At 45.6% G+C, this 27718-nt stretch overlaps 1 protein-coding gene across 1 annotated transcript in view; it reads left to right on the forward strand.

Moving 5' to 3' along the window:
* ARHGAP33 (Rho GTPase activating protein 33) overlaps positions 1-26116 on the forward strand; it is a 38583-nt gene extending 12467 nt beyond the window's left edge. The window contains exons 6-22 of the mRNA XM_083369106.1: positions 139-231; positions 1501-1623; positions 2483-2560; positions 4147-4213; positions 6668-6727; positions 6861-7010; positions 7660-7762; positions 8764-8908; positions 11416-11498; positions 12198-12305; positions 13207-13352; positions 15429-15618; positions 17209-17354; positions 19416-19490; positions 21035-21583; positions 22723-23084; positions 23476-26116. Coding sequence (XP_083225232.1) covers positions 139-231; positions 1501-1623; positions 2483-2560; positions 4147-4213; positions 6668-6727; positions 6861-7010; positions 7660-7762; positions 8764-8908; positions 11416-11498; positions 12198-12305; positions 13207-13352; positions 15429-15618; positions 17209-17354; positions 19416-19490; positions 21035-21583; positions 22723-23084; positions 23476-24594 — 3597 coding nt within the window. The 3' untranslated portion in view covers positions 24595-26116. The remainder of the gene's footprint in view (positions 1-138; positions 232-1500; positions 1624-2482; positions 2561-4146; positions 4214-6667; positions 6728-6860; positions 7011-7659; positions 7763-8763; positions 8909-11415; positions 11499-12197; positions 12306-13206; positions 13353-15428; positions 15619-17208; positions 17355-19415; positions 19491-21034; positions 21584-22722; positions 23085-23475) is intronic.
* The last annotated feature ends 1602 nt before the right edge of the window (positions 26117-27718 follow it).

Here is a 27718-nt window from a genome sequence, read left to right on the forward strand (position 1 = left end):
GATGAACTGCTGTGACGAATTTTTCCAAATGGGGAAATTTCCCAAACTCACTCTCAAGCTGTTGTTGGTTCTTCTTGGGACGTGAATTTGGAAAAGACTACAGCTATTTATTCATATTGTTTATTTCACTCCCTACAGCTGCTGGTGCCCATGCTTTCACAGTATCTTGAGAAGCTTTCTGCTATTGTGGATAGCAATATCAATTGCAGCCCAGTTCTCACCTGGATGGAGGTGAGAATCCAGGGGATGTTTTGTTGAGTGGAGGCCAACAAATTAAAGATGGGGTGGGTGGGGAGGAAGAGATAGAAAACATGGCAACTTATTTATTTTATTAAATTTAAAGGGCTACCCAATTCTCTAGCAACTTTGGTAGTAACATCATCTAAGTCGGATTCTCAGACTTGGCCCTTTTATGACTTGTGGACTTCAACTCCCAGAATTCCTCAGCGTGCCTGGCTGAGGAATTCCCGGAATTGAAGTCCACAAGTCATAAAAGGGCCAAGTTTGAAGACTCCTGATCTAAGTAACTGATGCCAGAGTTCCCCGAAGAGATTGTGCTTGTGGGTAGATAGAAATGCCAAGAATAAAAAACTTATTTTTTTCCTGCTTTATCATAACTCTCATTTCCACTTCTCAGCGGTAGGCTGCCAATATTTGACAGAATAATTTTGAGTAATCACAACCTCCCCTCCCCAAAGATGCTGAAGCCCTTCTGTGATTTGCAACTTTTTCACCCTTAAAGCATATCTAATGGCTGATCATCATCTTTGTTCAATTCATGAAGAAATTTGTCTAAACTATGTCTATTCTTCTCTCTGCTGTAAATCGCTGTCATGTAAAGGCGGGACACCGCAATTGCTGTAAATGCCAGTCAGTTGCCCAATGCCCAAAATGTGATTAAGTGACCATGAAGGGGACCTGGCTATTGTCACTTCTAATTTGGGATATAAGTGTCTTCATTGAGATCCATCATAATTTTGAACAGTCAGCTAAGCAACCGCTAGTTAAACGAGGCCTACCAGATGGCACAGTCTTCACTTATACCAGGGGTGTCAAACTGCCGGCCCACGGGCCAGATGCATCACAAAGAAACCGCGCCCACCCCATTGCCGGCAATGGGGAAAAAGTTCCGATACATCGCGCAACGTCACATAACATCGTGAGTTTGACATGTCTGACTTATACTGTGGGAATAATGTAAGAAGTTTTTCAATGCATCTGTTGAGCACTAGATTGTAGAAAATGTGTATGAAAAGCATTGTGGGAAAACTAAATGAGGGCATCATTGCCACCCTGTAGGTGGGCAATAGTTTCAGGAGTCGCATAGATCCCCCCCACCCAGTTGAGCTGAACTCTTGTCTTAAAAAGCAAAATTGTCCAACTAGAAAATGGATGACAACCTGTACTTACTGTACAACCCAATTTTAGACTACTGAAATCCAAAGGATGTTACAAAGCTGAATCCCATTAAGTTGCTTTCTTCCGGTTGTTTCATTTCAGATTGATAATCACGGCAACCGACTCTTGGTAAACGAAGAAGCTTCTATCAATGTCCCTGCCATTGCAGCTGCTCACGTGGTTAAACGTTACACTGCACAGGCCTCTGATGAGCTCTCTTTTGAGGTGAGGTCTGCCACCAGCACACATTACTCCCAACAGCCGATCTTTGTAGGCTCATGGCTCTCTAAGCTTGTTAGGCAAACTACAGTTCCTTCTCTATTCCTAGATCAAAAGGTATTTGGAAATCCATTTTCTGTTCTTTAGTAAAAAGAAAGCAATGCTCCAGTGCAGCGTTTCACAACCTTAGCAATTTTAAGATACGTGGACTTCAACTCCCAGGAATTCACAGCTAGCTTAGCTTAACTTAGATGGCTGGGGAATTCTGGGAGTTGAAGTCCACATATCTTAAAATTGCTAAGGCTGAGAAACACTGCTTTAGTGCATTGCTTTTCAAAAGATATACAGGTAATCCTCAATTTAAGATTGTAATTAAGCCCGGAATTATGGTCATAAGTTGTTGCAGTCATTAAGCGGATCACCACATAACCAAATCTGATTTTATGACATTTTTTGTGGTGATTGTTAATTGAATGCCATGGTTGTTAAGTGAATCTATCTTAGTCGATGGGTCTTTTTGCCAGAAACTAGAAATAAATACCAGAAATGGGCAAAAAATGCCAAGAAAGTGACTGCGGAAACAGCAAGTAGCCATAAAGGCGAGGCAGTTGCCAAGTGCCTGAAATGCAATCACATGACCACAGTTAGCGTGTGGTTGTCGTAACTTCAAAATCAAGCCTGTGAGTAGTTTTTGCCAGGCCCTTTGTAACTTCACATGGTCTCTAAGTGACCAGTTGTAAATCAAGGTTTACTTTTAGACGATTTTCCTTATTTGATGTGTTGGCAATAAACTAGAATCCATAGACACAGTGTTGAATCTTTCTGCATGAATATAATCCTTTTAAAAAAAATCTCTTTCTTCTAGGTTGGAGACATCATTTCTGTGATTGATATGCCCCCCAAAGAGGACAGGAGCTGGTGGCGTGGGAAGCACGGTTTCCAGGTTGGATTTGATATTACAAAGCGGCTGTGTAAATGAAGCTGGGATGTTTAACCAACATCGTGCATTTGACATACACTTGGGTTGAATGAATGAACCTTTATTGTCAAAGTACAACCATGTATACATTGAGATTGGCTGAGTCTCCCTTCGTGCCCCCACCCCTAACTCACAGTGACAACAAACCCTCCATCTTATTACACCATGTGAACTAATTGCATAACACACCAGCCTCGCAAGTCAATTATGCATAAAGTTTATAAAAATTATTTCCCGTTCAAAAGCCTAACAGCCCACGGATAAAAGCTGTTTTTCAGCCTGTTGGTACGGCTGGCTATACTCCTATATCTCCTACCGGATGGTAGGAGAGTAAAGAGATACCGACTAGGGTGTGAGTCATCCCTGAGAATCTTCCTCACTCTTCCAAGGCAGCGGACTCTGGCGAGGTCATCCAGTGGTGTCAGGGAACAGCCCACAATGTCTTGTGCTGTGCTCACTACCCTCTGTAATACTTTCCTATCCGCAGTTTAAATGGTGGTTCCCAACGTGGCTAACCTCCAGGTGTATGGATTCCTGAATTCTGCAGCCAGCATTGGTTGGATTGGAAAACAGTGGACAAGAACTGTCAAGATTCACATTTTATCTGAAAAATGGTCCAGGACAAGGGAAATGACAGATAATCAGCAGGATTCTGAACCCTTTCTCCTACCCATCATTTTCCCTTGGACTTTCCTCCTGCTTGCTGTTATAAGAATTTCTTTGGAAGGATGGAATTAGTGGGATCATTTGATCACTGCTGTCTAAAATATTTCAGCAGAAATGAAACTGATTTTTTTAAAAGCACAAAAAGCTTCCTTTCCAGTTTTAGCACTTGTGCTATTTTCCCTGTCTTTTAATTAATGCTAAACCTGTTTTAGTCTCCAGTCTCTTAGTTAATGCGGAACATGTTTTAGTCTCCTTTAAAAAGAGTTATTAAATTAATTGTGCAGTGGTATTGAAAAAAGTGTGGGCCAGTGCGTAATCAATACACGTTTAAAATAGGATCTGGCTGGATTTGTTGCTGTGGAAATTCTCTGTTTTCCGTATTCACAAAAAACGAGTATAAATAGGGACAGGGTGAGTTATTCCCAAATAGGTAATCCTCAACTTATGACCACAGTTGGGACTGGAACTTCCATTGCTAAGGGATGCTGTTATTAAGGGAGTCATGCCCAATTTTACAACCTTTTTTGCCCTGGTTGATAAGTGAATCACTGTGTGATTTGTTAAGCAAATCCAGTTTCTCCCATTGACTTTGTTTGTCAAAAACCTCGTGGGAAGGTCATAAATGGCAATCATGTGACCTTTGACACTGCGACCACTATAAATACACGCCAGTTGCCAAGCACCTGAGTTGTGATTGTGTGGTCATAAGTGTCAGACCTGATTGTAAGCCACACTTTTCAGTCAAATCAAATAGCTTTGTTGCGGTCGTAATTTTCTAGTGCTATTGTAACTTTGAGCAGTCATTAAATGGATGGTTGTAAGCTGAGAACTTCCTGTAATGGTGGGACTTCGTACCTAGAGGGATTTTGTATTTTTTTCCCCAGGTGGGTTTCTTCCCCAGCGAATGTGTGGAGCTCTTCTCAGAACGTCCTAGCCCTGGAGTCAAATCAGGTTGGTGTCTCCTGTGGTCTGCAGATTCCGCCTCAAGCGAAGGGAATGAACTAATTGACCTACAATCCCTTATCATCCTCCTGCCTATTAAACTGTAGTTGGCCCTTGATAAAACAAATAACCACATGGAGAACACTGCATAAACAGGAGCCTTTGTGGAAAAGTTCCCTCTTCTGGGTTTTCAGTGATCTAGTCTGAGGTGGTGGAAAGATCTGGAGAACATAGGACCCTGGAATTCAAAAGTCAGTTAAGTGGTCATTTAGGTCATGGAGGCCTTACCCTCTGATTAGTGCAAATATACAACTAAAGCATCACTGATAAATGTCTACCCTGCTGCTGCTTGAAATTGTCCAGCAAATGGAAGGCTCTTCCCTTCAGAGGTCATGAATTTCATGATCAAGCTTCGTATAGCACAGGAAGTTTTTCATTATATCCAGTCAGAGTGTTATGAACGTGAGGATATCTGTCCATCCTACTAGGTTAGATGGGTTGGTCGTACTCCAGGTTCCCTCCCTTAAATGTTGTCACCTGAGGAGGTCTCAGAGGCTCATCTTCTTGGGGGTCACCCCAGCCCTTTGGACCAGCTTCTCACCAAGAGATTCCTTTGAGTCTTCTGGAATGGTCACAAAGACCTGGCTCTTGCCCCCAAGTGTTGGGCTATAATGGGGTTTGACCTGGGAGGTTGTTGGGTCTGGTATATGGGGAAAGGGTGGTTTCATTTTTTAAAAACATATTTTATTGATTTTTTAACATAAACACTTAGTATTCGGGCTTATATTTACAAAGTAATCACTAACAATCAATTTTTATACTCCAAAGTCCACATAATAGCTTTGTTTGATTTCCTCTTCTTCCAATAATATTCTCTTCGTCAACCTTGAATTAATACAATTCTTATTAATTCAATAGGTAACAATTTAAATATATTTTTTTTCTAAAATTTCTAGGATGGTTTCGTTTTTTTAATCTTCATTTTTATTGGTTGCTGTGAGCTGCCTACAATCATTATATGAGGTAGATCATATAAAATCTGCCAATCAATCAATTAATCAATTTCTCCTAATAAAAGTCCATTTTTTTCTGTTTTTTTGCACTCTGGGATAAGAGCAAACCAAATATGGCCTTCTTTTGGTATGCTACGTGATGACCTTTATCTTATCCCCTTCTTAAGGCTAAAGGTAAAGGTAAAGGTTCCCCCGCACATGCGTGCTAGTCGTTTCCGACTCTAGGGGCCGGTGCTCATCTCCGTTTCAAAGCCGAAGAGCCAGCGCTTGTCTGAGGATGTCTCCACGGTCAAGTGGCCGGCATGACTAGATGCCAAAGGCGCACGGAACGCTGTTACCTTCCCACCGTAGTGGTCCCTATTTTTCTACTTGCATTTTTATGTGCTTTCAAACTGCTAGGTTGGCAGAAGCTGGGATGATTAACAGGCGCTCACTCTGTTATGTGGCACTCGGGATTCGACCCGCCAAACTGCCAACCTTCTGATCGACAGGCTCAGTGTCCTAACCCACTGAGCCACCATGTCCCTTCTTAAGGCTAAATATATTTAATTCCCTTGGCTTGCTTTTGTAGCATTTGTAATATTTCATCTCCATTTCCCTGATGATCTTCCTTACTCTTCTCAACCTTTTCCATTTGGTTTGACTTGAAATGGTCTGGGAGGCGTGTTTCTCAAATTGAAAATGTGTGGACGTCAACTCCCAGAATTCCCCAGACAGCATCTTCATGTCACCAAGGCTGAGAAACACACTAGTCTGGAGACCTATTCAAAAAAAATTATTTACGTATTATTTCCTTGGGCCTGAATATTTCTGGGAGCTTCCGGCCCAGAGTGGGACTCAATAATATTAGGTGAGGCACTACTTGTGTGCGAAGAAAATTGACCTTAGCATTGTGCATCTTTCTTATCCTCTTCCCCACCATCCTGGTGAAATAATAATAATAATAATAATAATAATAATAATAATAATAATAATAATAATAATAATAATAATTATTATTATTATTATTATTATTATTATTATTATTATTATTATTATTATTATTATTTGGAAGGGATCTTGGAGGTCATCTGGTCCAACCCCCTGCTCAGGCAGGAAACCCTATACCATTTCAGACAAATGGCTGTCCAGTCTCTTCTTAAAAACTTCCAGTGTTGGAGCATTCACCACTTCTAGAGGCAGGTTGTTCCACTGGTTAATTGTTCTAACAGTCAGGAAGTTTCTCCTTAGTTCTAGGTTGCTTCTCTCCTTGATTGGTTTCCATCCATTGCTTCTTGTCCTGCCTTTGGGTGCTTCGGAGAATAGCTTGACTCCCTCTTCTTTTGGGCAGCCCCTGAGATATTGGAAGACTGCTATCATGTCCCCCCTCGTCCTTCTCTTCATTAAACTAAAATGTGGATTTCTTCCTTTCTTTGAGTTTTTGCAACTTTCTTTGTGTCTCCCTGTGTAGATGCAGAGGGGACAAGCTGCGTCCTCCCCAGAACTCATGGCCTCCTGTCTCCAACCTCAGGTGAATTACAACCTAAATGAAATAGGAGGAGATGGAAGCTAATTGTCAGCTGGGAGGAAAGCTGACTGAAAAGTTTGTCTCCCTGCTTCTAAGCTCAATACCACCGTCTTCTCTGTTTTTTGTCCTCTTCCAGTGTCTAAGAAACATGGCAAGCTCATTGGGTTTCTTCGTACATTCATGAAGTCCAGGCCCAGCAAACAGCGCCTGAAGCAGCGGGGAATCCTCAGGGAGAGGGTGTTTGGCTGTGATTTAGGAGAACACCTCAAAAACTCAGGCAGTGATGGTAAGTTAGCTCTTCTGTAGTACAGGAAGAGTGACTGGTCTGCTATGAAATGTTATTTTTCATTGCCTTCTTCCAAGGAGCTTTGGCTTCCCGGCCTCACCCCACCCCACCCTCATTCATAATGACAAAATTATGGCAGTGTTCACCCTACATGCTTAACTAGGATGATTACAAATCTAGAGGCTGTATTCACACCCCATGCTTGGTTAGTTTTAACCTTGGTTAATATTATTTTGTGGCTTAGCATGCTGCATGAATCCAGTCTGTTGGAGTTAATTAATGGCTTACATGTTGTGAAAATCCAGGGACTCAATCATTAAGACAGGGTATGTATGTGTGTATCTTCCTCTTCCTCCTCCTCCTCTCCTCCTCTTCTTCCTCCTCCTCTTATCAAAAGCATCACCATCATCCTGAGTTAATCCACTGCCGGATGAAACCCTCTTCATGGAGTTAGAAGTATGTGGGAGTATGATTAAACATTTTGAAAGGTACACATATGTTCATGCGCATACACCTTCTCTCCCTCTCAACCCCCTGCCATATTCCTGAATGATGTAATGTCAGCAGGAAATAGTAGTTCTCTGTTGTCTGTTTTTCCCCCCCAAAGAATTATGAAGACAACGTATATGATTTTTTTTTGTAATGTCAGTCCCCCAGGTATTACGCTCTTGTTCTGATTTCATTGAAAAGCATGGCATCGTGGATGGTATATATCGTGTCTCCGGTGTCTCCTCTAACATCCAGCGTTTGCGGTGAGTGTAGACCATGCTAGGGGCAATAGAGAGAGCAAGGAACAACTAACAATACCTAGGCCAGGGGTAGGCAACCTTGGCTCTTTTATGACTCGTGGACTTCAACTCCCAGAATTCCTCAGCCAGCATGGCTGAGTTTGGAAACCTCTCCCTTTCCCCTCAGCATGGCTGGCTCAGGAATTCTGGGAGCTGAAGTCCACGAGTCATAAAAGAGCCAAGGTTGCCTACCCCTGACCTAGGTGGTGGGCAGATTTGTCTATGTGTATGCCTCATACCTGTCTCCTTTTCTATGTAGTAAAGTCCCACCCATGTTTTGTGGCGTAGAGAAATTAAATGTGAATGGGTGTCTCACCACATACAGTACATCAGAGTTGAACAGCCTGAGGTCTTCTTTGTGGCTCCTTTCCAACCAGAATGTCTGAAACTTGCTCTTTTGAGGCAGAGTCCAAGAAAAACGGAGCATGCATTCTCAGATAAGAGTCACTGTCCTTTTCTTCCAAAACTCAAAAAAAAACTATTTTTTTTTTTAGTCTTGTGGTAAAGGTATTGACCTAGGAACCTGGAGACTGTGACTTCTAGTTCCACGTTAGCCTTGAAAGCTGGCAGGGTGATTTGAGCCAATCACCAGGAGACTGTGATATTTAGTCCTGCCTTAGACATGAAATCTGGCTGGGTGACTCTGGGCCAGTCACTTTCTTTCTCAGCCGAAATCATCTCACAGGGTTGTTGATATGGGGCAAATAGGAGGAGGAAGGAATATTAAATATATTCGCCGCCTTGAGTTATTTATACAGAATAATAAAAGCAAGATAAAAATCAGGTTAAATAAAACCTAGAAAAAACCTAATAGCATAGACCAGGATCCCACCTGCTTTACATCATAGATCTGCCTACTGTTGTCTTTCTATCAAAATAGTTTCTCCATTGGAGCCCTCAATGAATGTGACAATGGACCCAGGCAACCTGTTCTGCTCCCTGACAAATCCTCTCTGTGTCCCTAGGCATGAATTTGATAGCGAGCGGGTCCCTGAGCTCTCCAAAGACGTGTACTTGCAAGACATCCATTCGGTTAGCTCTCTCTGCAAGCTGTATTTCCGGGAGTTGCCGAACCCTCTGCTCACCTATCAGCTCTACAACAAATTTGCGGTAGGTTTTTAAAAAGCAACGTTAAGAGAAGATTCCCTTTCTTGTAGCTCCCACTTCCAGGGAGCTGTACCTTAGTAGCTCACTCTTCTGTATGTCCAGTTGAGAGGAAGCTGCTTCCTCGTTGCACAGATTTACGAGCCTTTCACTGAGGGTTTAGAACGGGGGTCTTCAAGCTTGGCCCTTTTATGACTTGTGGACTTCAACTCCCAGAATTCCTCAGCCAGGCACGCTGGCTGGTGAATTCTGGGAGTTGAAGTCCACAAGTCATAAAAGGGCCAAGTTTGAAGACCCCTGGTTTAGAACATCTCCTTATTTATTCTATTTCCTTCCTTCCTTCCTTCCTTCCTTCCTTCCTTCCTTCCTTCCTTCCTTCCTTCCTTCCTCCCTCCCTCCCTCCCTCCCTCCCTCCCTCCCTCCCTCCTATATTTTTCTGAAAGAGTTGGTAACGATAGACGCCTTTCCTAAAAACTGCCCAAGTGATAAGAAGAAATGCAAGATGGGTACAGGTGAACTCTCCTTAGGAGTTGTAATATCATCTCGGTGCCACAAACGGAAAAGATACATTCATTTATCCATAAGGGAACTCGGCATCAGGATGCAAATTGAATTGGTCAACAGTGTCTTAATATTAATCCACATTTAACGTTAATAATAAGTCTCCCCTACTCATGTGACTTTGGTTACCTATCTTAGGGAGCCAGTCATTTCTGCACCTCTTCTAGTGACTCCGGTGTACACCTGCTGGAGATGCAAATGATGAAGATAGCGTTGGCACCACACACTCACTTCTGAGCTGCACACCCTCTTAGGCAGAAGAGTGGGATTGGTAGAACAAAGAGAGGGAGGGAGGAGGTGGAAAAGCAGGAGTACAATTACATTGCTGTCCCACGGCTGTGCTGCCCACGTAATAAGCGGCAATTTCTCCTGCTTTATTATTCTTTTGTATTACCTGCTCTTTGTGTGGTGCTATTTTAAGCTGAGTTAACTCCAACTGCCCTCCCCCTTTCTTTTCCTCCTTCCCCCCATTCCTTTCCATTCTCTTCATACTGTTTTTCTTTTACTTTGGCGGTATTTCTTATTCGTTAACAGGCCATCCTGCAAAACCCAGAAGCTCAATTTGTTGCTCAGGGATAGTCCTTTGACCAGCTGCCTCTTCTCTTGATGTTTCAGACCCTTTTCTGAACTTCCACTTGAATTGAAACAAAGCAAAAGTTGTTCCCTTTCGTGGCTCCATGAAACATAGCAGCCAGAATTTATAGGCGGGAAGAACCTTAGTCGGACTCCTTGTGAGTCAGGCTCAATTCCTTCTGAGTCCATGGACATATTCATATTACAGACAGGAATACAGAATAAGAGACCTTGGAGGTCTTCTAGTCCAGGGGCTCCCAATCCCAATTACTGGGCCACGGCCTGCTCAAAACCGGGTCGTGAGAGAGATGGGCAAGCACGTACGGACATAAAGCTCCACTCACACGAGCAGAGGGCGCTTTTGCTCCTGTGTGAAACTCCATTCGTGTGAATGGAGCTTCGCGCACAAGCACACCCTCCAATCAACCCCCCTTCCCACTGCATCAGGCCAGGCCGCCAAGCTACTATGGTTGGGGACCACCATTCTAGTCCAAACCCCTGCACAGGCAGGAGACCCTATACCAGGTGTCTTCAAACTTGGCCCTTTTATGACTTCTTGACTTCAACTCCCAGAATTCCTCAGCCAGGCACGCTGGCTGAGGAATTCTGGGAGTTGAAGTCCACAAGTCGTAAAAGGGCCAAGTTTGAAGACACCTGGTCTAGGGACTAAGGCACCAGGCTAGGAAACCGGGAGACTGTGAGTTCTAGTCCCACTTTAGGCATGAAAGCTGACTGGGTGACTTTGGGCCAGTCACTCTCTCTCAACCCAATTCACCTCACAGGGTTGTTGTTGTGGGGTAAATAGGAGGAGGAAGAAGTATTATGTGTATTCACCGCTTTTGAGTTATTCATAAAAGTAGTAAAGGTAGAATAAAAATGAATAGACACTACTGCTGTGGGACTCTTCTGATGTTATTTCCAGCCATTTATCTGCACTCTGGTCACTCTATTAAAAGAAATAGATTATATTATATTCTATAATATCAGTACTGTACTAACCATTGCCTCTTGACTCAGTCCCCTGGGTTGCACTTCAGTAGGAGATTCGGGGTAAAGATGAACATGTCAGAACTTCAGATGAACTGTGCTGCCCCATGGGGTCTTGATACAAAAGTCAGAAGAATGCACAACATGGCAGATGTGCCCAATCCTCCTGCTCTTCTTTCGTTAGCCTTAAATGTGCTGCTCATTTCTGAGGCGGCTTGTATCCTCCCTAGAGAACCTGAATTCGACGAAAGACAGTATAAAAAGGGCAGAAATAAAAAGAACCTGTGAGTGACAGTATGAAAATGCCAGAAATAAAAAGACTCCATAAATACGCTGACAGTGACATGTTTTCCTTCCGTTCTCTTTTTGTTTCTCCTCCCCTCCCATCATAGGAGGCTGTCTCGGTTGCTGGGAACGAAGAGCGCTTAGTGAGGGTACATGATGTGATCCAGCAATTACCCCCACCGCACTACCGGTAGGCATAGTTGGGGACATGGATAAATGCCAAGAGAAGGATGTGCAATGATGGGGGGGGGGAGATTGGATGGGGAGAAGCCTCTGGAGGGGTAGAATGCTCAGTGGGTCGAAGCAGACTCTCCCTGTGTTGTGATTCCTAGCCAGTCCGTGGATCCGCCAGCTGAGTCCGAGGTCTCAGAGGAGGAGGAGGGGCCTGGAAGTGACATCAGAGTCAGAGGGAGGCTCTGAGGAGCTCCAAGACGTACAGTCTGATGAGGAGTCTGGCCCCTCTACTCATGCTCAGGCTGAGACACAGCTGTGCTGGGAGTCTGAGGGGGGATAGTGATGACTCACAGCTGGGTGATATCCAGGATGCTCATAAACGCCCCGCAAGCAGAGAGAGCAGGACAGAGGAATGCAATGGGGCGGCTCTGGAGGCAAAGGAGCAGGCATTAGGAAAGCCACGCCTTGGCTGCATAATAAAAGGGGAGGCGTGGGAGGTGCTGGTTGCTAAAGGCAACCGTTCGGGTTAAGAATCAAGTTGCGATGAACTGTGTTTGTTTTCCTCACGTCTGTGAGTAATAAAAAGGGGTTTGCGTTTGTCCTGTGGTTTCTGCCTGCTTGATTTGAAGAGGGGTTTCCTCCTTGTGAACTTAACAAGGAGCTCAAGTAGGCTGGGAGAGAACACCCTGTAGCAGTTTCTGCTCTATCCCAACAGGACTCTGGAATTCCTGCTACGGCATCTGGCAAGCATGGCTATGCACAGTCAAAACACCAGCATGCACATCCGCAACTTAGCCATCGTTTGGGCACCCAACCTGCTGCGGTGAGAGGCCCACATCAATGGCCCTGCCCTGGCGCTCCCTCTGCGACTCTTCCTTTTGCACCATCTGCCTCTGCACCGCTCTCCAAATATTTTTTGAGTTGCCAGCCAATCTTCTCTCGGCTAGCCTTTACCATCAGTGCTAATAGGGGAACATGTAGCTCAACCTTTCTGTTGGGAGAGAAGGAGCCACCAGTCTCGAAGGTCCCTTGGGTGTCTCTGCTTTGTTCCCACCACCTGGTGGCACCTTGGCCTGAAGGGATGGCGGTGGGGCTTGATCCCCATTGCGATTTTGCCAGCAGCCATTTTGGAAAAGACCTTTTAGCAGGCTTCAAAGCAACTTCTACCCTGTCCTGCATCAGGACAGCTGAAAATTAGCTGGGGTGGGGGGTGGGTTCCTGCCATTTTTAGAATGTAATTTGATTTAGAATAGGGTGGCTTAAAAAAAACACAAACCCAGCATTTCCCCCTCCCCCCCAAACATTTCTGAAAAAATGTTTCAGGAAACCTTGGTTCTGCTAATTTCTGTAACGTGGTCCTAGCCACATTATTATCGTTGCTGCTTCTCCTGTAACAACTACCACCCTCCCCAAAAGTGGTCTGTTCTAACAAATCTGAAATGCTGCTTTTTAACTCATCTGCCTGCCTTATTCTGCCCTACTTTTTTTCCCCATAATGCCCCTTCATCCTCATTTTCTCATAATCCCTCATGGTGCACTGCTCTGCCTGCACCCATGAAGGACTTCAATCATGATGCTTTTTGGATTTGGGCTGCCCTTCCTGCTATGTTGTGTCCCCTTTATGCCATAAAGCTGGCTTCCTGGGCCTTGACCATCATGCTCTTCCTATCTGGGTCTTTCTGTTGTCAGATGGGGCTAATCATTCCTTCCCCTTTTCATGCCAGGTCAATGGCTCTGGAATCAGTTGCACAGTGTGGCGCCGGTGCCTTTCAAGAAGTCCGAGTTCAGTCCCTGGTGGTTGAATTTCTCCTCACCAATGTTCAGGTTCTCTTCAGTGACACCTTCACCTCCATTGGCAAAGACAGCACAGGTACCTCAACAAATGGCTAATGCTTTCAGGGTGGCTTAGAACTTAGCAACCCCATAGCGCAGGGCTCTTCAAACTTGCCAACTTTAAGACTTGTGGACTTTAGCTCCCAGAATTCCCCAGCCAGCATGCTCCTTAGCCAGGGCTGGCTGAGGAATTCTGGGAGTTGAAGTCCACAAGTCTTAAAGTTGCCAAGTTTGAAGACCCCTGCCATAGTGCAATGTTTCTCAATCTTGGCAACTGTGGACTTCAATTTCCAGAGTTCCCCAGCCAGCATGCTCAATATTGCTAAGGCTGAGAAACACTCTTCCAGAGCTTTGTGAATGGCTTTCAAATGTTCCTCAGCTTAAACCTTTCAAATGACAATACTAAGGATGTTCTGGTTGCAATTCATGCAACTTCTAAGCTGCAGCCTAAGATTAAATAAGTGCATCTGATCCAGTGTTGAGTTATGTGCTAGTCTTGATCCTTCTCTTAGGAACCCAGGAAGATTGTAATTTAAATCAGCAAATGCATACTTATTTCTGTGGGTTTCACTTTTGTGCTTTTAAATTCACCAAACATTTAAAAGTGCTTGCCAAATTGTTCAGATTTTGAGGGATTCCTTGGTGCTCTCTGAGCTTGCTTGTTTTCTTGCAGACATTTCATTACCCTATCTAGGTAACATCATCAGTGCTAGAAGAGAGTGTGGGTTATTGAGAGGAGGAGGAGGAGGAGGAGGAGGAGGAGGAGGAGGAGGAGGAGGAGGAGGAGGAGGAGGAGGAGGAGGAGGAGGAGAGGACTGTGGGATCCTTGTTGCTCTCTGAGCTTGCTTGTTTTCTTGCAGACGTTTCATTACCCAACTAGGTAACATCCACAATGCTAGTCCTGACTAGTCCAGACTAGCCCCGATGATGTTACCTAGTTTGGGTAATGAAACATCTGCAAGAAAACAACCAAACTCTACAAAGAGCACCAAAGACCCCTCCTGTCAACCCTGAGTTACAAATATTCTCCTTTATTAGTGTTCAGATTTTTTCAAAAGGCAGGGAAGGATGTGTTAGCGATGGCACTTGAACCAACCAATCATTTTCAGATGGTTTTTCCATTATCCCAATTAAAACATGGTACAGGCAGGCTCCTAAGTATAACCATAGTAGACCCCCAAATTCCTGTTGTTCAGCGAGACATTTGTAAAGTGAGTTTGGCCCCATTTTGCAATCTTTCTTGCCACAGTTGTTAACGGAATCACTGCAGTTGTTAAGTTAGTAGGTTTAGGTTTTAGGTTTTATTAAATTTTTATACCGCCCTTCTCCCGAGGGACTCAGGGCGGTGAACAGGGCATATCATAAAACTACAAAAGTACAAAAGTTAAAAAAAGAATTAAATTATTGCCCAAAGTAAAAACAATAAAAATATATATAAAAATATTAAAACCCTAAGTAACTCCCCATCAGGCCAGGCCAGCCTGTTCAAACAAATGGGTCTTTAACCCGCGCCGGAAGGAGCAGAGATCCGGTGCCATCCGGAGCTCAACCGGCAGTTGATTCCACAGAGCCGGGGCGCCCACAGAGAAGGCCCTGCCCCTGGGGGCCACCAGTCGACATTCTCTGACTGGAGGCACCCTGAGGAGGCCCTCTCTGTGGGAACACACAGGGCGGAGGGGAGTCGACGCCGGCAGCAGGTGGTCCCCGAGGTATTCCGGACCCATGCCATGTAGCACGTTTGTTAAGTGAATCTGGCTTCTCCATTGAAGATCTCAAAAGTGGATCACATGACCCTGGGTCACTGCGACCATCATAAATAGGAACCAGTTGCCAAGCATCTGAATTTGGATCACATGATCATCGGGATGCCACAAAGGCTGTAACTCTGAAAAATGGTCCTAAGTCACTTTTTTCAGGGCCGTGGTAACTTTGATCACTAAATGAAACTGTTGTAAGTTGAGGACTTCCTATACCAAATTGCAGAGCTGAGGAATTCCTGCCTCTGAAATAAAATAAATAAGCATCGCTTGAGGGCTCTTGTGGGGCTTCCGCCCAGCTTGACGTTGCACCATGATTTTTGTATCACTATACTATTCCCTGTTTCCTCTAACAGGTCGTTGCTTCCTTTCTCGACCCAAATCCCAGTTGGTCAGCTGCCCTTCCACCCGCTTGTTATCTCTTGAAGAAGCCCAAGCACGCACCCAGGCCCTCTGCAAGATCACCAAGCTGGAAGCCAGACGTGGATCTCTAGATCCACAGGAGGATGGGAAGCTGTCTGCTGTTTTGGGATCACCTAATACTAGGTAAGTGTTTCATCCATGGACTGAGGGACTGAGCTCTAGATCAACGGTGGGGGAACTAGGACCCCTTTATGACTTGTGGACTTCAACTCCCACAATTCCTGAGCCAGCTGTGCTGGCTCAGGAATTGTGGGAGTTGAAGTCCACAAGTCATAAAGGGGCCCTAGTTCCCCACCCCTGCTCTAGATACTAGGAGCTGAAGAAGATTTTAAAGTTTAATATACAATTGAAACCAGAGATGTTTCTTTGGGGACTAATGAATAGGCAGCTAGAAGAAAAATGGAACTTTGTTCTTATATATATGACAACTGTACTGAGTTGATTGTATCCTCAAAAGTGGAGAAGTTTGACTCAATCGAGGAACGGTTGGTGAAGATGATGGAGCTTGCAGAGTTGGTTCAATTGACTTCTTTGATTAGAGAAAGAACAATATCTACATTTATGGCTGACTGGAAACCCTTTATAGACTTTTTTGCATGAAACAGAAAAAAATGCACTTATGATTTGTGGTTTTGATTATTAGGAAAAAAATGGATAGCAAAATGAGTTAAGAATAAAAAATAATTTTATAATCAGAATTTACTGTGTATTTGCTACAAAGAAAATGGGAAGCTTCTTTTTTCTATTTTTTAATCTTTTCTTTCTCTTTTACTTTCTTTATTTTCCTCAGGTCTGTATTATTGTTAGTTTTTAACATTTGTTTGCAACTTTTAATAAAATTTGTAGTAAAAATAGAAATTAGCTGCTGGGAACTAATTACAGTTAATTGTTTATGAATACTTGCTGCTGAAAGAATATGGTGGTTTAAGGAAACAGTTCTCATGTTTTCATGAAAGTCCGTTATCAGATTGTTATATGCAATGAATTTGTAATATAGATAGTCCTCGATTTACAACAGTAATAATAATAATAATAATAATAATAATAATAACAATAATAATAATAACAATAATAATAGTAGTAGTAGTAATACTAATACTAATAGTAATAGTAATAATAAAAGTTGGAAGGGACCTTGGAGGTCATCTAGTCCAACCCCCTGCTCAGGCAGGAAACCCTATACCATTTCAGACAAAAGACTCTTCTTAAAAACTTCTGGAGCATTCACAGCTTCTGGAGGCAGGTTGTTCCACTGGTTAATTGTTCTCACTGTCAGGAAATTCCTCCTTAGTTCTAGGTTGCTTCTCTCCTTGGTTAGTTTCCATCCGTTGCTTCTTGTTCTGCCTTCGGGTGCTTTGGAGAAGAGCTTGACTCCCTCTTCTTTGTGGCAGGCCCTGAGATACTGGAACGCTGCTATCATGTCCCCCCTTGTCCTTCTCTTCATTAATCTAGACATACCCAATTCCAACAACCGTGGTCTATACATAAAACTCACTTCACAAATATCTCACTTAGCAACAGAAATGTGTAGCTCAGTTGTGGCCGTAGGTCGAGGACTTTACCTAAACTTGTTAGGTGGGGATCCCTTTCTTCCTCCCTCACTGAGAACCAAGGTGAAAAATTCCGGCCCCTTCTGAGAATTAACAGTCAACTTCAGTTGTCTGATCTGGAGCAGGACTCAGCTGCTTCGTTGTTGGTGCTCTCACTTTGTAGGCAAAAGGCAGAAAACAATGGGAAGCTGCGGAAAATATCAGGGCCTAGTTGGAAGGCTTTCTTCGCCATCGGCAAGGCCCCCGTCCCCTTCCGCAAAAAATCACATCGATTGGGAGAGATTTTTGGTCTTGGAGAATCTTTACCAGGTAAGGAAGCTGGTTTACACACCATTTTTTAAATTACTCCTAACATCACAAGCACAGACATATTTTCAAGAGTCTCATGAGCCGGAGCACATATGGGAAATTGTGGCCTACTAAGTGTGACTGAACTACGACTTCCAGCATCCCTGTCAATGGCTAATGGTAAGGAATGCTGGGAGTTGTATTTAAGCAACAGGGGGAAGACTATGGCTTTTTGCCCTTTGGTTAAACATTTGCAAGTAGTCCTCAACTTACAACCATTTGCTTGGTGACTGTTCGAAGTTACAGCGGCACTAAAAAAGGGACTTATGACCGTTTTTCACACTTAGGACCGTTGTAGCATCCCGACGGTCACGTGATCAAAATTCAGACACTTGGCCACTGACTCATATTTGTGATGATTACAGGGTCCTGGGATTGTGTGATCCCCTTTTGCTACCTTCTGACAAGCAAAGTCAATGGAGAAGCCAGATTCATTTAGTTTATAGTTAGTTTATAGTTTATTTGATTTATATACCGCCCTTCTCCTTGGTAGGGACTCAGGGCGGTTCACAGGGCATATATCAAAAAGAGAATACAAAAATTAAAAAAGGAATTAAACCCATGCCCAATAAAACAGTGGTACAAATTAAAAACAATTAAAAACCCATAATCCCCCATCAGGCCAGACCAGCTAATTCGAACAGGTGGGTCTTCAGGCCCCGACGGAAAGTTCGGAGGTCTGGTGCCATCCGGAGCTCCACCGGCAGTTGATTCCATAATGCCGGAGCCCCCACAGAGAAGGCCCTCCCCCTGGGGGCCACCAGTCGACATTCCCTGACTGGCGGCACCCTGAGGAGGCCCTCTCTGTGGGAACGCACAGGGCGGAGGGGAGTCGATGCCGGCAGCAGGTGGTCCCCGAGGTATCCCGGACCCATGCCATGAAGGGCCTTAAAGGTCGTAACCAACACCTTGAACCTCACCCGAAAGACAACTGGTAACCAATGCAGCTCGCGGAGCAAAGGTGTAACATGGGAGTACCGGGAAACTCCCAAGACAACTCTCGCGGCCGCATTCTGTACCAGCTGGAGCCTCCGAGTGGTCTTCAAGGGAAGCCCCATGTAGAGAGCATTACAGTAGTCAAGGCGAGAGGTCACGAGCGCATGAGTGACCGTACACAGGGCATCCCGGTTCAGATAGGGCCGCAACTGGCGCACCAGGCGAACCTGGGCGAAAGCCCCCCTAGTCACGGCCACTATATGCTCTTCCAAAGTAAGCCGTGAATCTAGGAGGACTCCCAAGTTGCGAGCCCTATCCACGGGGGGTAAGAGCTCACCCCCCATAGAAAGAGGTGGAACATTTAACAACCGTGCTACTAATTTAACTGCTGTGATCCACTTAACAAATCTGGCAAGAAAGGTCGTAAAATGGGGCAAAACTCACTTAACAACTGTCTCGCTTAGCAGTAGAAATTTTGGGCTCAATTGTGGTCGTAAGTTGAGGATTACCTGTACTTTACTTTTTTGGGGGTGTAAGGACCCAGAACTACTCATACTCAGTGCTAGGATTTCACAATAAGATAGACTAATCGAGGCTAAAATGGGATTGGCTTGTTTGTGGCTCAGTGTGCTGTGAAAATGTGTTCACTTTTTTTTAATCTCGGAGTGTGGAATTGACCACCACACTCAGCTCTAAGAAGATTTATCTGTTTGGATATGGCATATTGTAGGAAAACAGCATTTCTGGTTTTTTAACCTGTGGGCTTCACGCGTTGTGTCAATTTGCTCATTATGACGGAGTTATGATATGAGCAGAATGTGATGGAACCAATCAATCAATCAGAATAGATCTGGAAGGGACCTTGGAGGTCTTCTAGTCCCAGCCTCCTGCTCAAGCAGGAGTTATCATTTCAGACAAGTGGTTGTCCAGTTTCTTCTTAAAACCAGTTAAGCAGTATATACCGTTATCTTTTTTTTTTTGAAATATCAATTGGGCAATATTTTTGTTCCATGGATTCAAAGTCAAGGAGAGATTTATGACCTTTTTTTAGAGGGATAATGATAGTTTGTCCCTCTCTTTCTGTAGGGAGCCGTGGTGAGACGGTCACTTTGCGATCTGCCAAAAGTGAGGAATCTCTAACGTCTCAGGCTAGTCTAACAGGTAAATGACCCCTTTGTCTGGTGAAGCCCCATGATTCTGCTCTATTAAAATGGATTGGATGAACTCAAGGTGACCCTCCAAAGCCATTTCTTCAAAGCACTGCCTCCCAAGTGCAGCGATTTCCAGACCAGCAGGGCTTCAGTTCCTAGCAAGGTCATTGCTGGCAATTCCAGGAGTTGATGTCCAGTTAGCCGAAACTTGCCAAGGTTGAGGAAGCCGCTTTAGGACGACTGCAGCTTTTCTGAATCATGAGCTGGTTTCATCCCTTAATATCGACCCGTTTGACATTTTCTCATTGCTCTTAATTCCTGGATTTGGCATTAAACCAGATGTGTAAGAAGCCAGTGTCGTGGAAAGACTCAATAATAATAATAATAATAAAAAAAAACAACCAAGAGGCAGCCACACAAAGCAATAATTCTTACTTTAAGATTCAGAGGTTTATATCGGCAATAATTTGGAACACACTCATAAACATCACTTACGTTAAAAACCCATTGCAATGAGCTCCAATGACATAGAAGTTCCAATAAGGACAGCTATAGGCCAGTGGCAAATCTTATCAGGTCCAGTCTCAATCTTTTATACCCTTTCTCATTCTAAGACCGTAGGCAGATGGTCAGCAATCTTACACTTTCTGCTGACTTTCTGCTGACCTTTTGCTGAACATAACTTTCCACGTACTCGTGTACATTGGAACCTGCACCCATCAGCTACTTTCAGTTCCCCATTTCTTACTCTTCCAGTCCTTATGTTCTAAATATATTTGAAACAAGCCATCTTAGGAAAATCATATTAAGTAAAGTACAGTTGTAAATTGCAAAGTTAAACATAGCACAGACTTTGCTTCAATACGTTTTCCATGAAGCCTGATTTAATTCACCTGGGCCTAAACCTTGCATAGAAGAACAATAGTCAATATTTTCGTCTTCCACACCAGCCATTAGGAGCATTCTGCCTACGAGTGTCCCAGAATGACCTTCACCTGCTGTCAAAAATCAGGGGCTGATCATTTTCAGATTTGAATGGCAGCTGCTTTCCAGGTTTTGGGGAAGGCTTTTTCATCCCAGGGGTAGGCAACCTTGGCTCTTTTATGACTCATGGACTTCAACTCCCAGAATTCCTGAGCCAGCCATGCTGAGGGGAAAGGGAGAGGTTTCCAAACAGCCATGCTGGCTCAGGAACTCTGGGAGTTGAAGTCCACGAGTCATAAAAGAGCCAAGGTTGCCTACCCCTGTACTAGACATTAAACTTAAGATCCCCTGAATGTGAAGGGTGTTCTTTATCACTGAGTTATAACTCATGCAGTGGGGATACAGGTAGCACCATCTTTTTCTGAAACTCCCGTAGGATGCATGCAGTTAGACAAGAATCTGCTAAGCACTGACTGCCTTCCACCAAGATCTGGGTCCACGCAAGCAACCTGTTCTTCAGAGACAGACATACTCTTCACAGTGTTGATTCTTGGACATGTAGCTTGTTGAATAAATGGACTGGAGAGCTTTGATCCATGTCGCTTCTTTCTTTTTGGGTCTTGGCCCTAGGTCTCCCCAAATTGCCTTCCCTGAGACGTCCACATTCCAGCAGCGATGCTTTCCCTACCCTCAAACAATGCCACTCGTGTTCTTCTCTGGGTTCTTCCATATCTGGCCATGGTGAAGTCTTGGCCACTGGGGCAGATGATGTGGCCTCCCGTCGGCGTTCCTCTTGGCTGGAAGGTGATTCGGAGCTGGATTCAGAGTTGGAATTAAGTCCTCCTGGACTTCGTGGCCTGGACTTTGACCCACTAACTTACCAGTGTAGCCCTCCTGTGCAACAACCATCCTTCTCAGATGACTCCAGCTCAGCCAGTCCTGTTGCAGCTCTCTCGCCCTGCTCACATCCCAGCGTCAGCAAAGATGCATCAGAAACATCTGTCTCTTTGCCTGACAATGTGCTGGAAATGTTTGCTAGTGGGGAGTCCAGAGACCTGAGCTCCCCTCCTCATATGATCTCCATGCTCCTGAGTACGGCAGGTGGACAACTCAGCAACACTTGTGAACGTGAAGTCCGTGGCAAGATTACGCAAGCCCAAGATCGCTTGTCTCCACCCAGTAAGTACCGGTACTTTTTTGTCACTCTTCATGATTATTACCACCATTGTTACACACACCGAGTGGATAAATTAAAACATAGCTTCCGCCTATAGGCAGACTGCAGTTCCCCAAATGTTTGTTTCTTGAACCCAGAGTTCCAGGAATGACACTGCTAAAATGTCCTACAAATTTTCTATGAAAAAATAAACAACTTTTGGAATGAACACACTTTTCCCCCGTCATCAATACTTTCCCAAATTCTAGACCTGCTATTTTTGGGATGCCTTGTAGGGCTAGGGCAGGGGTAGGCAACCTCGGCTCTTTTTTGACTCATGGACTTCAACTCCCAGAATTCCTGAGTCAGCAGAGCCGAGATTGCCTACCCCTGGGCCAGGGGGTGGGTGGGCGAGTAGCTATGTGGCCTGAAGAGTTTGCTGAATTGCGATACCCAGCAATCTGTGCTGAGGGATTCTGGGGATGTAACATCTGGAGGGTCATAATTTTCCTAACTCTGATGACGGTCCCAGCATTCCAGCCTAGATTTAATGATACTTTATTAAGTAATACAAAAACTTTATTATTACTTTATTAAGTAATAAAAAACTGTATTATTACTTTATTAAGTAATAAAAAAGTGGGACATCTGGAGAGCCATCGTTTCCCTAACTCTGATAAAGCTCTCAGCATTCCAGTCTAGATTAACGATATTTATTAAGTAATAAAAATTTAAGCTTGCACTGAGTTCTCCTTCCTGCAAAGTTGGTGTTCACGCTTCCTAACACAAGGGGGCGTGGTGGCTCAGCAGTTAGAGATGCTGAGCTCGTCAGCTAGAAAGCTGGCAGCCTGGTTCGAGACCTGAGCCCCACGTGAGGGGGTGAGTTCTCCTCCTTGCCTCAGCTCCTGCCCGCCTGGCGGTTGGAAAGCGAGTAGATCAATAGGGTACCACTTTGGGGGGAAAGTAACAGCGTTCCATGTGCCTTGGCATATAGTCCTGCTGGCCACATGACCACGGAAGGGTCTTCGGACAATGCTGGATCTCTCGGCTAGGAAACAGAGATGAGCACTGCCCCAAGAGTAGGAGAAAACTGGATAGGGAAAACCTTTATTTTTTCCCCTAATGCAATCCTTATGCTGCCCTCTTTCTTTTCCTAATTCAGGTCCGAAGTCTGAAGCCGCTCCTGTGTCTCCCGGTGCATTGTCCCTGCTGCGGCATATCCCGCCAGCTCCTCCGCCCAAGAACCCGGCTCGCCTGATGGCGCTGGCGCTCGCTGAGAGCGCGCACCAGGTGGCCTTGCAGCAAAAGCGACAGGCCAGCCTTAAGCAGAGGGAATCCCGGACGCATTTCCGACGCTCTCTGTCGCTGGAGTGCAAGGCAGGGGAGCTGACCAGTGGCGCACAAGCCCTCTACTCCATGGTGCGCCCGAGCCCCAAGGCACCCGGCCTCTCCCCGCTCCAGGCGCAGCAGGCCAGGGGCAGGAGCATCGGCAGCCAAAGCCGCAACCTAAAGGGAGGCAGCCAGGTGAGGGATCGGCTCAGGAAGGGCTGGCACAGAGCTGGGATAATTTTGCCATTAAGGCAGGGTGCAGATTTTGTAGTATTTCTAGAAGGGCTTCCCCCCCCCATTATACTTCGCTGCCTTTTCCCCACTGCGTTGCGATCTGGGCCAAAAGATAAAAAGAGTATGATGTGGCCCCAACTTGTCCTGAGCTTCCTCGCTCTTGAGAGGAAGTCCGTGCTGGGTTTTCTGGCAAATCCGACGGAGATTTTAGCTACAGAAAACAAGGTGGTCGGGTGGGACGGAGCAGGCAGTAGAGCAGGAAGGAGGTGAAGGAAGGGATGAGGATGGGAGGTGTTTGCCTGCTTAAAATGCCTTCCTGCTGCTTAACTCAGTTTGCCTTGTTTCTCTGCAGGTGCCTCTCAGCCCGTCTTCTCCCTTGGGTAGCTCGAATTCCTTTTCCCCTTACAGGAGGGTCCTGGCTGAGCTAGACCAGAGAGACCCCCAGGCACTTTCCTTCTCAGATCCCTACCACCTGTCCTCCCTGTCTCCTGCCTATGGTTTGCATCCCCCTCCGCCTCCCCTGTCAGTCCCCTATCCAGCCTTCCGCCAGCCTCCAGAGGCCTTTCCTTCGTCCAGCCCCTCGGCTGCCCCGCCCAAGCCTCCACCCCCTCCCCATTTTCCCATCATGACCAGTCACCTGCCCCTCAAAACGAGGTCCTCCACTTTTCAGCCCTGCCTCACGGACCATCCTCTGCGGCATCACAGCCACTTCCCAGCCTCCCCTCAAGCGGGGGTCAGCGGGAGCGCCTCTGCGCAGCTGGAGCATGAAAACCTCTATTACGAGATCGTGGGGGAGCCTCCTGCATATCCTGGCCTGGCCCGCCCATGGCCCTCTTGTCCGCCCCCGGAGTATCTGGCCACTTTCAACGCCTCCTACGGGATCTTTGAGCGGCCCTGGCGCCAGGGCCGTCTCCCTCCGGCTGCCTCCTCTCTGCAACCCATCCACAAGAATTCCCAGCTGCAAATCCAGTCCATGCCTCCAGCGGCCACCCGCCAGGAGCCCATCTACGTCAACGTGCCCTTCCCCGAACGCTCTTCGGTCAGCCCCGTGCCGTCCCCTCCCCTCGAAGCAGCACATCCCCGAAGTCATTCCGACCCGGGAGCTCCTCAGGCTTTGTCCCAGCCCAGCAGACCCCCCCTGCCTCAGAAGCAGAAGCTGGCTTGGGGCTATGCGCCCACAGGGCAACACCGCCAACTGATGGACGTCTTGCCTTGCAGTCGTGCTGTGTGGCAGTTCTACCGCCCGCCCTCCGCCTGTTGGGGTCATCCCTCTTACAGTCCAGAGCCCATTATCACTTACGACGCGCCCACCCCCCGCTTCGGGAGCCAGGCCTCGGCACCCTTGCAGAAGCTGGATGAATCTTCCCCGCAGTACGGCAATGTGGAAAGGAGAGAGGGATCCCCCTCCGGGTGTTACCTGGGACCCAGCTGGACAGTGTACGCTGAGGGCCAGACGCACAGCTACTGCTGAGAGACAAGAGGTGACCAGATGCACAGTTTGGATCCTCGGGGCTGGGCTCCGGGTATCCGCTCCCCTCTTCCTTGCCAGTATTCGTGGAATTACACGTTACGGATTGCTGTGGAAAAAAAAAAAAGATTTTGGAAGGATCTACTACCCGGTTAGGTTATACTCAGAGGTCCCGTCTTTGGCTCCCTTGCTGGGCATTGTGCCTGCCTCATTTGGAGGACCTCTTTATGGTTTGGAGAGCACACGGATCTTTCCAGGCAGTTCCTATCCTTGCAGGAGGTTTCTCTCCCCCTCCAAAAAATCAGCATGACATCACAGAGGAACAATTGAGGGCATCATTTCAGCCTTTGGGGTACCATAACACCTCTGCCAGTTCCATTGTGTGTCCATCTTCCTGTTTTGGTTATGTCCCATGTTGCTTTGTTCCACCTTACCCTCTTTCCAACCGTGGACATCTATCCTCGGAGGAGAGCCTTTGCTTCCAATGGGATGACTGCAGCTGATTCCTTCTGGATTACATCATCTCGACCGCTTTGGCAATGGGAATCACAATAGGGTGCCTGGAATCCACTAGGGCTGCCTACAGTGCTCATGCCATGCGCTGAACTGACACAGAGAGGCGCTGTTGGTCAGGATTTGTTCACCACTGCAGAAGATGGCAGGCTTCGGAGAGGAGAGAGTGGGCGTTAACAGCTACCCCCCCCAGCCCGTGCTCCTCTTCCAGTATTCAAACCAAAATAGTTCTGACTTGTAACAAGCAACCTTTTAACCCAATTAAAATATTAACCACCTTCCCCTGCTGGTTTTCCCAGAGATTAAGCCAATTCCTGGAAGAAAGCCATCCCCTGGTCTGTGACAGATGTCAAAGGAAATGTAAGATGCCACCACGCAAGGCAGACGGGCACGCTTGCTACCTCTTTTTCCAAGAGCGCACGCTTTGTGTGTTTGCAACTAGGCAGAGGGGCATGTGGAGAAAAACTAAGGGGAGCATGTTTGGTCTTGTGCATTTCTGTATTTATTTAGGATTTTGGAACGTGTGTGTGTGTGTGCGTGTTTTACAAAAGGACGGGGGAGGGGGGATGCATACAGTACGTGCCTAGCATGGGAGGGCTTGGCGTGATTTAAGCTGCAGGCTCAATGTGTGCTTGAGAGCAGGATTCATGTCTGTTCGATATGTACATTCATGTCTGGAGTTGGTGCGTGTATGAATGTGTGTGTCTGTGAAAATGGTTGTGCATGCTCCACAGACAGTATTTTAGATATATGGGGTAGGAAGAAGGGACAGGCATTTATGCCTTCTTCCTCTTGAGCAGCCATTGGGGACCAGATTGAGATTTAAGGCAGGGTTTCTCAACCTTAAGAGACTTTAAGACCCATGGACTTAAACTGCCAGAATTCCCCAGCCAGAATATACTGGCTGGGGAATTCTGGGAGTTGAAGTCCACACATCTTAAAGTCTCCAAGACTGAGAAGCATTGGTCTGGGGAAAGAAGAAAGTCTTCCCCCCCCTCCCTCTGTACCCCAAGCATCCCCTCACCAAAGCACTTTTCAAGTGCCCTCTATGCTCCTTTTCAAATGATTATATTGTCAGAATATAAGAGAGGGGGGAGGGGGGGAGAAGAAAACAAAATAAGAAACGACGCTAATGCCTCGCCTGCATCACGGAGAAGAATATATATTTTTCCTGAATGCAGTCCAAACTTGAATTTAAGCACTTTGGGATCCTATTGCTTTCAGAGAGAGCCAAGCACAAATTTGAAGCCTCTTTCCCCTGAAATCCACAGCCTGCTCCTGGGCACGCTTGCTTGGAAGTCAGCCCCCACAAAGGAATGCAAGACTGATGCCTGGATTTGTGCACAACTGGACTACAGCCTTAATTGCATTATTTTGAAGCCTCCCGTGGAATCTTTTTTGGGTGGGTGGGGGCTGAATTCCTCAAGAGTTTGGGATCTGGGATCTTGGCCACCCCAGCTGGCTGGCACTCTTGTGTGGCAAGATCTAGAGGTTCTCACTACAGACTTTGCCCACTTAACAGGAACTTTATTCATCTCTACATCCTCAGAAGGATATCTTAATTCAGTCTGAAATCTTCAACTCCTCTGATAAACAGGCGTAGGATGTCTTGACCTGAGCTAAAAGAGTTTTAGATCTGGGATTCATTCCCTCGTAATATTGATTAGTTCCACATCTGGGTTTAACAGAAAAATTGCACTAACCTCACCATTTTTTGTAACAACAACAACAACAACAACAGCAACAAAATAATACCACCATGGTAAAAACTTCCAAGTTGTCCCACATTCTTCACAACCTATCTTCCTTGTTTTTCCAGGAACCGAAAACATTGGAAGCTTTTGTCTCTTGCGGTTTTGCAAAGACACACTGGGGGCAAAAGGGGCCTAATCATCCATGAAAGAACATAATGTTGGAACTTAATCCATGTTCTTGGTTATATCAGGCTGGGGAGACAGGGCAGCCTTGGGGATAGTTAACTATTGTATTCGTTAGTTATATGTAAGGTTGAGTGTCCAAGATCTGGAGATAACTCAGATTCACAGGTCAATGCTGGCTATGCTAAACAAACCCTGAAATTACCTGAAAATAGAAGTAGGTTTCTACAAGCTTCTACTACAGGGTAATAATTATGGGTGTACTAAAGTGATCGCCAAGCACTTTTTTTAAAAAAAAATTCATCAATTTCTAGCGCTTGGCTGGGTGGCGACTATTTCCACCTGAATATCACCAAATTTTGCATATTTACAAGATCGTTCAATCAATACTTATTTTACCAGAGATTAAGGTTACATATTACAGTTCCGACATTATGCGCAACTGGATTTGAGGCGTGAAGGCAGCTTGAGGGAGAATCTTTAATGCTTTTGACTATACAGGTAGTCCTCAACTTAATGACTACAGTTGGAACCAGAATTTTGGTTGCTATTGATGCAGTCATTAAGTGAGTCTGGATCCAAATTTGCAACTATTTTTACCACGGCTGTTAAGCAAATTGCAAAGTCATTTCAGTGAATCACGTGATCATTAAGTAGGCCCAGCTTCCCCCATTAATTTTGGTTGTCAAGAGCTAGCTGGCGAAGGCTACGAGTTGCAATGAGATGACTACAGGATG

This window comes from Vipera ursinii (genome assembly GCF_947247035.1).
Source record: "Vipera ursinii genome assembly, chromosome: 9".
Classification (NCBI taxonomy): domain Eukaryota; kingdom Metazoa; phylum Chordata; class Lepidosauria; order Squamata; family Viperidae; genus Vipera; species Vipera ursinii.